General features: G+C 37.8%; 1 protein-coding gene across 7 annotated transcripts in view; it reads left to right on the top strand.

Annotated features, from left to right (window-relative positions):
* The window catches only part of ARB2A (ARB2 cotranscriptional regulator A), a 207503-nt gene that overhangs the window by 126274 nt on the left and 70851 nt on the right, over nucleotides 1-10378 (top strand). For all 7 annotated transcript variants that reach the window (XM_083577048.1, XM_083577051.1, XM_083577053.1 and 4 more), the window contains one exon: nucleotides 9409-9525. In XM_083577048.1, coding sequence (XP_083433174.1) covers nucleotides 9409-9525 — 117 coding nt within the window. The remainder of the gene's footprint in view (nucleotides 1-9408; nucleotides 9526-10378) is intronic.

Here is a 10378-nt window from a genome sequence, read left to right as displayed (position 1 = left end):
TAACTTACTATAATTTTTGTGTTAAACTTATATGTTTGAATATATATTTGCAATAAGTCTTTTGCATATAAACATTTTCTGCATTATATTTTTCATTAGAGATCCCAGTGAATGGAGCTTACCTTTATTCTGATTTCTGTCTGTTGTAAATAACACTAGGGGGCACTGCTTATCCTCCATTGTAGATTTCTTTTGGGACTGTGAGGAAAAACTCAGCTGATTTCTGTAATCTTACTTTAATTAACAATGGTATTCTTATTAAAAAAAAATCCAGACAGTTTAATTCATTGCTGTTTTTGTTTCTAGTGCACTGTCTAATCTAGTGTAGTGTCTAAATGCAGCGTTAGTACAAAGGATGGAGCTATTTGCACTTAAAACAAATACAGAATCAAATGCCCCACACAATAAATAGCATTTTTTTCATTTGAAATGTCATTCTTGGCAAAGCCAGAAGGCTAACTTTGCCCTGTGATGAGGTTTAGATCCCTTGCCAGCTGTGCTTCTTGCTAGCAAGTGTGATTGAACAGCTTTAGAAAACAAGTGAGAAGGAATCACTGAAGAGTTACTGTAATTCCATTGAACAAAGGTCAAGAGAAAGATATGCACAGAACAAGCCTTAGAAGTTTAAAAGCATATATTCAATAACCGAATAATACATCAAAAATTGCTCTGTTGTATAATTAGAACTTAATTGCTGAAATTTCTCATTTCTTCCATTCACAAAATATTTTACCAGTGTATATATGAGCTAGAAAACTGAAAAAGGAAGTAGAAAAACATGTTTCTGTGATTCTGTAGCATTAATAGTTCTAAGTCATAAAGGCCAGAGTTCAATACTGACAGAACATCAGTGAATGCCATAGTTAGTGTTCCTAGTGATTTAATGTAACATTAATGATTATTTAATCTTCATACTGTTCTTTTCTGTGGCCTATAAATTTCACTAAGATATTATCCAAAAGTTTCAAGAGGGTTGTACAAATATAGCCCATAGGCTACAGCCAACTTTGGCTGATTCTTTACTTACCGTCTGGCAGAGCTCCAAGTTCTCCAGTAGGTAGAAAAAGAAACAACATGTCATTCCTTAATACTCTTGCAGACTCTGGAGGGAACAAAACATTGATTAAGGTTTAATCCTCCCCCAAAATTATTTAGTTAAGTATGCCAACAAGTGAGATAATAAAAATGGTCAATGGTGATGAGCCTTTTATTCAGGGAGGAGAATGTTTGGATAAAAGTACATTATGAAGTTCTTCAGTATATCATTTTTCTCACTGCTACCTAGTGATTAATTTTGTGTTGAGTTTGATATTTGCCTATGTAAGTGCTGTGGGATTCTGACACATGTTTACAAAAAAGAAGTGATCCTAAAAACTGAAAAATTCATTGAATGGACTAGTGAATAGTCAAAGTTTTTAAACTAGCAGTATGAGAAATCCATAGAAATAGATTGCATGCAGTATATTGACTATTCATATACATAAATACTTTCATGCAACAGTTAAAATGTATCATTCATGGAAAAATCTCAGTGAAACTAATTGATTGCTGTGAGGAAGACAAACTTCATTTTGATTTTAATATGGGGTTATATTATTACTTTTGTATATACTATTTTGCCTATAGCAAAGTTCTCAGCTAATTTTGATTTGTACATGATATACTTGGAACATTTGCTATAGGTATCTACCATTTAACAAGAACAGGTACCATCTACTTTCGCCTTAGCACTTCATAAGGAAAACACTGATTAATCACTACTACAGAGTTATTTCTATTAAATGTTGTATAGTTCAAAATGCTACTTTGTTGGCACTGAAGAACTCCAAACTAATGGCCTCTTATGATAGATACCTCATTCCGAGCAGGATGTTTTATTTGCCTATAAATAAAGTTAATTCCAAATCCTGATGTATTACATCTGAAACGCTGACTGAGTGCGTTCTAGCAAAGAATAACTTGAAATATTACAGTTTGCTGTAGCTAATCGTTTATTACCTCAAGCCAAAGGGAAGCAGTGTTCATGTACAGGCCAAAATGTCTGTAGAGAAGTGGGAAACTGACAGGAAAGGTCTTCGAGATTTCTTCCTGAGGCCTTTGAAAGGAAGGCCAAGGCAAAAAGAAGAAACAGCAGCATCCTCTTGTCACATGAGATCATTTTCAACACCTTTTAAAATGCATGTTGTCACATTTGCAAACCCAAAGTACTGCAATAAAATAATATTAAAGCATTATAACCATCAAACAACCATGCTTTGGAAATGGGGGGGGGGGACTTTTCCTGTAACTACTTAAACAAAACTCTGCTCCTAATCTAGGAAAATTACCAAATTATTTGTCCATTGCCACTTAGTTTTATCGTTTGCTAGTAAGTGCTCTGCTGCCTCCATTTCTGTGTGAAAATAGCTCATCAGCATCTCTAATAACCAGCAAGAGCTTTACCATATATCATTATCAGAAACGCCATTGCAGTAGACTTTTATACCAATAAATTTATTTTGAAATTAATAAGGGAAAGTAGTACAGAGACAATGCTTGAGATGGGCTAATAAGCGTGCCCATGAGAGTTTCCTTTTGGAGCACTAAATGAAAGCTTTTGCATTGCTAAAAGGCTACAAAAGTTGCTTAGGTAATAAGATTCTCTCTTATCAGTAAAAATGAAAGGGGGATGGACTGCATAGCTCAAAAGATTGGTAATCAGATTACAAAGTCTTTCACTTCTAGGTCACTGATTCAGCTCTGCCCCCTGTTTAGTAGTGACGAAGAGCTGCTCCCAGCTGATGGCTTTTCAGTGGCCTTTGTTAAATACATCAGTTGTCTCTGTCCAGTGACTAGTGGAGCCAGAATTAGCACACATGTTGACATTCTCAGTTGAGAAAATTTCTGCAAATGAGATGAAATGACCTCCTCATGTATAGAAATATTTCCTTCAGAAAGTGGATAGAAAACATTGATGGGACTATGAGAATGAATTTGCTGTCAGTATTTACCCTGTATCTGGCTTTTTAAGGTTAAAGAGACTTTCTGCAGTACTTGTTTGTCAGTTGATAAGAGTCCGGCTTTAAAATTAGATAACTAAAGTGATTCTTAAATTGACCCAAGATGTAATTTTATTATCTTCTTTCCACATTGCAATTATTTTGTTATCTTTAATATGATTTCTCTTATTCATAAATGCTTCAGCATATACATGTTATAAGTAAAGTTAAAATGAGTATATTTAAAGGTTTGAACAGTTATTGAGTAATAGATTATAAATGCCTGATACTGTCCAGTCCTCTACCACATAGCACCAAATTTGCTATTAGTCTCTGAAACTGCTGCGAGTAAAATCTTCCTGGTCAAACCAATAGTTTGTTCCTTTTACTTTTGTACAAGGCAGCAAGAGGTTAGAAGCTGGATAAGGGGAGTGTTTAAGGCAACAAAATGAGCAAAAGAACGATTGGTTGTAAGGTCAGCATTGGAGGAAATGAGAAGTGTTTCCTTCAGAGACAGATGCGGAACAAGTTGAAAACGATCTTTCTCAGCAGCATGTGGATATTCAGGAGTGGATTTGATTGGAAGGAAATATTAGCTAATAACCAAGTTGGTGGCTGGGCCTAATACACAAACTGGACAAAGGATCTGCAGACAACCTCTTTTAAGTTGTTACGTGTACATATAATTTCTTAAAATGAACTAAGGAAGGCACAAAGGTCAATCAATTTGTTAAATCTGTGATCAAGGGACGTATCTTGCAGACCCTCCAAGTGTCCCTATTTTCTAGAGATGTCCCAGATTTAGAGAAGCTGTCCCAGTTTCTTATTTGATCCTGGAATGTTCCCTTTTCCCTATTTTCATTGGAGAAATGTTGGAGGGTATGGAAATATCCAACCCCCAAGCCATCTGAAGGCAATCCAGTGTAGGAAAGGGTTTTTAAAAAATGTGTAATGTTGTATTATGTTTTTATGTATGTTGGAAGCTGCCCAGAGTGCTGGGGCAACCCAGTCAGATTATGTGGAGTATAAATAATAAAATTATCATCATGGAATGGGACATCCCTATTTTCATTGGAGAAATATTGGAGGGTATGATTTGTGTGTTAGTTATAGGCATACGTATATACAGAACTAGATATTTTATTGCTCTTAAAAAGGGTTGTTCCTAGATCTCCTTAGATGAAGTAAGCCACTTTTTTATTGTTCAAACTTTCCCTTGGCCAGAAAACATTTAGCAACAGTAATTACTGTAGACTAAAGATTAAGGTACCCCTGACCGTTAGGTCCAGTCACGGACGACTCTGGGGTTGCATGCTCATCTCACTCTATAGGCCAAGGGAGCCGGTGTTTGTCCGCAGACAGCTTCCGGGTCATGTGGCCAGCATGACTAAGCTGCTTCTGGGGAACCAGAGTAGCGCATGGAAATGCCGTTTACCTTCCCACTGAAGCGGTACCTATTTATCTACTTGCACTTTGACGTGCTTTCAAACTGCTAGGTGGGCAGGAGCTAGGACCAAACAACGGGAGCTCACCCCGTCAGGGGGATTCAAGCTGCCGACCTTCCAATCGGCAAGCCCTAGGCTCTATGGTTTAGATCACAGCGCCATCCGCGTCCCTTTCACTGTAGACTAGATAGATCTTAAGTCAAGGGCAGACTTTGGTCTTTCAGATTTCAGCAGCACCCTGTGCAAGGCCAAAATTCAATCTGCTTTCTAGAAAGAAGCTAGGACTGAACTATTTTAGCCAGCAAATGAACTCAGACTTGCGACTGAAGAGTGATTTGTTTCAACATGAGGAAGTAGAAAATATCTTGGTCCTAACGAACTGCTATTTCCCCCTTCTCTTTAGTGCACTTTATTCTGTCAGATTTTCTAGTCACTAGAATATCCATGGGTTGCCCAGGTAGACCCAGCAGCAGTCTATCAGGTCAGAGGAAAACTATGTACTTTTCAAATTAATATATTGTAGACTTAATTATCCCAGATGTTTTGGTTATCTCTCTCACCACCACCAAACACACACGCAGCAATCTAATAAACAGGGTGTGGGGGTGGAATATGGAGGTTTAGGAATAGGAGATTATGATGAAAAGTGCTGAAAATAATGCCATTATATATTTTTTTTATCCAGCTGCATTTATAATACTGCATATAGTGTTGGTTTCCCCCAGCCATCTGAAAAAGTTCTAGAGCTGAAAAGGATATAGGAAAAGGCAACTACAATGATAAATGCATATTACAAGGGTAATTTGTTTTTTATTTAAGTTTAGTTTTTAATTTAGTGCAAAAGACAGTTACACAAACATGATCAAGATTTTCAAAATCAGGAATAGTATAGAGTATGGGAAGACTGGATAGAACCTCCCCAACCCCTGCTAGTATTATTAACATTCACATTGATCCAGTGAAGTTATAAGAGCTTTTTTTTACAAGAGACAAAATAAACTAGTTATACACAATTAGTTTAAATGAGTTGTATACAATGGCTATACAAATTGAAGGTGACTTGTGCAACCATTCTTTTGCTTCCCCTCCTCTCCCCTTTCTCCCCCAAAATCCTCTCCTGAGGGCTGCATTTGGCTGGAGGAATAACCCAAGTCAGGCCAAGGCATTTTGCACTGCCTGTGCTTTGCTCAAACAAGCTTCATCCATACCATTTGGGGTGGTTCTAGGGAGGTTTGGGGAGAAGGGACACGGGTGGCACTGTGGGTTAAATAATAGAGCCTAGGACTTGCCGATCAGAAGGTCGATAGTTTGAATCCCCACAATGGGGTGAGCTCCTGTTGCTCGGTCCCTGCTCCTGCCAACCTAGCAGTTCAAAAGCATGTCAAGTGCACGTAGATAAATAGGTACCGCTCTGGCAGGAAGGTAAACGGCGTTTCCGTGCGCTGCTCTGGTTCGCCAGAAGCGGCTTAGTCATGCTAGCCACATGACCCGGAAGCTGTACGCCAGCTCCCTCAGCCAATAAAGTGAGATGAGCGTCACAACCCCAGAGTCGGCCACGACTGGACCTAATGGTCAGGGGTACCTTTACCTTTACCTTTAGAGAGGTTTGGGAGGAAGTAAATGGGTTGCAGAGAGGGAGAGGTACTGGTTTCATAAGCTGTCTACTCACACAAGCAGTGACTCAATGCCCTAAAAAAATAGAAAAGTTTGTGTAGTGTAAATCTATCAATCTATCAAAGCCATGCAAGCTAAATACAATTTCTATGTTCATAGGCAACATGCCTCAGAGGACAAGAGCCAGGTAATAGGAAAAGTTATTGTTTCAGTCTTCTGTGATATTCCAAGAGATATTTGGCTGTCCATTGCATAAAGCTGATCTAGGCAGAAGTAGGACTAGATTCATGTTACTCATTTTTTAAAGCTATTTACTTCTGGGATTTAAAAATAAAAATAAAAATGAGGAATGAAATGCTGCTGCTTTGTGATTTTACATGTTATCTCATTCTAGATAAGTAAGGACTGCTTTTGACAAATAGCTTTGATTTGAAATTTGTAAAATAATGAGAATGCCCAAGCTCTACAGCTGTCTTGAAATGTTGTGTCTCTGCTAAGCAATTCCACTTTGGACATTACACAGTGTTTTGCAGAAGCCCAAGGCATGTATATACTCATTGGTCACTCATTACATCAACCAAGTCATCAGAGCTTCTCTATCCTTCTTAAAGGCCTTCAAGTATTGTATGCTTGTGCCCAATGGTAGTACTGGTGAACATGGGAATTGCTGACACCTTGTGGTCTTATTCCATATTTCCAGTGTTTGGCAGATCATTGGAACTTAGTTACAATGAACTTTAGCTGAGTTTGGGCCCTTAAGTATTGAATCTTATTATTGCCAATCTTAAAGGGCCCCAACCTAGTTATAGTTAGTTCTGACTACAGTTGCACTGATTTCAACTGGAATTAGTTACAACTAACTTTAGTTGCATTGAGGCTTTCATCTATGAATCGTAAAGAAACAATGTCTTTGCAAATGATATTTTAGTTAAAGATATGGAATTAGGTTGCATCCCAGGTATCCTGCATCTAAAGTGATTTATATCACCTTAGTTTAATTTCTTTTGTAAATAGCTCTCATTTGGGTATTTTCTACATTACAAGCAAATATTTTAAGACACAATCTTCTGGCATTCTTTCCTTGGTTATTTCTATATTGAAGATTCCTCTCTTTTATTTTCCAGGATGTCAGTCAAATACAGGGAAGGTTGTGTTTTTTTAAGTGTACTTCTTCTTAACTGCTGTCCTAGTGAAAAGTGTGCTCTCATTGAGTTCCTTTTAAGCCTTCAGCCATCACAAACATTTTTTAACAGAAATCAGTCTCAGTCTCTCTCTCTCTCTCTCTCTCTCTCTCTCTCTCTCTCACACACACACACACACACATACTTTGGTTGGGTTGATGTATTTATCAGTAGGGAGATTCAGCTCTATAATTAAGGCATGTTGAATACTTTGTTAAAACCTTTATTCAGAATCATCATAAAACAGTGTTTCTCAAACTTGGGTCTCCAGCTGTTGTTGGACTACAATCCCCATCATCCCTAGCTAGCAGGACCAGTGGTCGGGAATGATGGGAGTTGTAGTCTAACATCAGCTGGAGACCCGAGTTTGAAAAATATTGTCATCAATAGATATTAGATGTCCTATCACTCCGGTTTGGTCTAGAAGATTTATTGTGATGGGGAACGGTACAAACTGTCCAAATTTCAGACTTACAACACTTTACGTATGAGAGGTAGACAATATTTTATGCCCTGCATACACAGTGGCAGGTACCACTCTAACTTGGCTCTCCTTGAGTCCTGCAGCTTGTTAGAGATGGTATTAGGGCTACAGTAGAGGTCTAACCAGTCATATTTGCTAGGAGAAAGGCTTACACGAGAATGTGTAAAGGAAATCTGGCAAAGCTGTAAAACTCAGCTTTGGGGGAGCTCGCTAGGACTTGGTTTACAAATTTGGAGATTTCACATATCCTTTGTTTCCAAGGCTCAGGGATTTATCTGAGCTGTGTCCTATTCAAACACTCCTGAGAGCTATGCTCAAATAACTACATAGTTTTCTGGAGCCTTAAAAATCAACTACTGGTGTTATTTTTTTCTGTTTTCACACAGCTGCATATCTGATCTGTGGTTAAGATTTGAGGGGCAATGGAAAACTTACTGAAAAATTGGTGCTTTTCAACAATTTAAAAGAGTAGATGCACAAGAGACTGCCAACTTATGAGCCAGGAAAATATTCTCAGAAAACAGTTCTTGAAGAGTTCTCTGAGGAAGCCTTGTAAATACTAAATCCTTTCAAATTGAGCTGAAGTGTTATATGCAAAAGGAGCTTCCCATTGTCATCAGGCTGCCCAGTGTTGGGAAAAAAACCTTGTTCTAGATGAACCTTTCATCTGATCCAACAAGACAGTCCTCAAATTAATGACGAAAAGAACCATGAATTTGGTCATCTTTTAAGCAAGGGCGACTACAATCACTTAGTGCTGACTGTACCAGTAACTAGTAATCCAGGAAAAGCATTACACATTGTTAGTACATGACCCATGTGTTCCCATCCAGAGAAGATGTGTGTTTAAAAATAAATCCAACAGATGTTTGCTTCTAAACTCAGCTAATCATCACAAATATATAGCCAGGTACATTGATTGTGTAAACTCACCCTTTGTATATAATAACAAAGATTCTGGTTTAGATAAATGGGCCACTGCTCTGATATGACATGAAAATACCTATGTTCACATTACATTATAGTGATGGTATTTGTGTCTTCTTTAGCTAAGGGTTTAAAGTATAGTCGAACTCAATAAAATATAGTAATTTTAAAATGCTGAGTTAGCCATAACAGCAAATTCAATGAACATTAAGTTGTACCCAATGAAAAAGAGCAAAAAGAAGATGTTTAGTACCATTTTATCCAATACATAGGTTATATATACTCTTTTTTATCGTTCATTATTTCAACAAATGTTTCTTCTTATTTTTTTATTTTGTTTTCTAATATTGTGTTCTCTGTTGTACACTATTATTATTTTAAAATTTCTTTTTGTGATTATTCATAAATCACGGTTTAAGAACATATAATAGGACCGGTTAGCACATAATGTTAAACTATGGCTTGTTTAAAGAAATGTAACTTGTTTCTGTGAGTGAACTTGACCCTGGGTACCAGCAAAACAAGATCATAAACAATAGTTTGAAGTCCCTTTGTGAATCTTGGCTTTCCTTTACTGTGGTTTATCATTTTTATAAATTTATTTTATTTCATAAAATTTATATACTTCTTGATTGTAGAAACCCTCAAAGCTCTTGCCCATCCCTTCTTTAAATTCTAGAACCGATTCCTGTGAAAAGCAAAAAGACTTGAGTAGTTTGGTGAGCTTAAAGTTAGACGCATTTGCACTTTAAGACTTTTTGGATTTGTGTTTTCTACAGATGATTCAACGAGAGGCAGAAGTAAAGAATAAAGTTACTGCTGTGGCATTGACGGACTCAGTTCACAACGTGTGGCATCAAGAAGCTGGCAAAACTATTCGAGAGTGGATGCGAGAGGTGAGGCTCGATTCTGGTGTGTGTGCTGGCAAACCTAATCTTTTCCAGTTTTATTAGGCTCATTGAAATTTACCCTGTGGTCTGAATATAGTCTGATTTCCTTCATTTATGTAATAGGTATGTAACTATATTTGGATCCTCAAATCCTATGAGCAGAACTCTATTGTTTCCTGCTTGCAGAAGAAGGGGAAGGTGATTTTTGATGGATCCCCTAGGCCCTGCTAAACCATGTGCCCCTTCTCCAAAATAAATACGTACTGGAGCAGGCTTCCTCAAACTCGGCCCTACAGATGTTTTGAGACTACAGTTCTCATCATCCCTGACCACTGGTCCTGCTAGCTAGGGATCATGGGAGTTGTAGGCCAAAAACATCTGGAGAGCCGAGTTTGAGGAAGCCTGCTATGGAGGATTGAGGAATACTACAGAATAATAAGGGGACATCAGATGCAGAACAAAGTGGGAAAATCTTCTCCCCTTTTTTCTCCAGCAGAAGTCCCCACTGGATGAAATACCACTTGTGGAAGGGCAAGTCAGGATCCAAGTCATAAAAAGGGAGGAAATGACTTCAGGGTGACATCAAAGCTCATTAGCTCCCTTTTCTCTGATTCTGCCACTTAAGTTCTTTGTAACTGAAGAGTATTTTTTGTGGCTCTTTTTCTTTGTGAATCCTTGAACAGTGAGATGCCAACCTTGTAAAATAAATACAGTGGTACCTATGGTTATGTACTTAATTCGTTCCGGAAGTCTGTTCTTAACCTGAAACTGTTCTTAACCTGAAGCACCACTTTAGCTAATGGGGCCTGTCACGCAGTTGCCACGCGATTTCTGTTCTCATCCTGAAGCAAAGTTCTTA

Source organism: Podarcis filfolensis (assembly GCF_964270895.1).
Source record: "Podarcis filfolensis genome assembly, chromosome: 11".
NCBI lineage: Eukaryota > Metazoa > Chordata > Lepidosauria > Squamata > Lacertidae > Podarcis > Podarcis filfolensis.
Note: the sequence above shows the minus strand (reverse complement) of the source record. Positions and strands in the feature narration are given on the sequence as shown.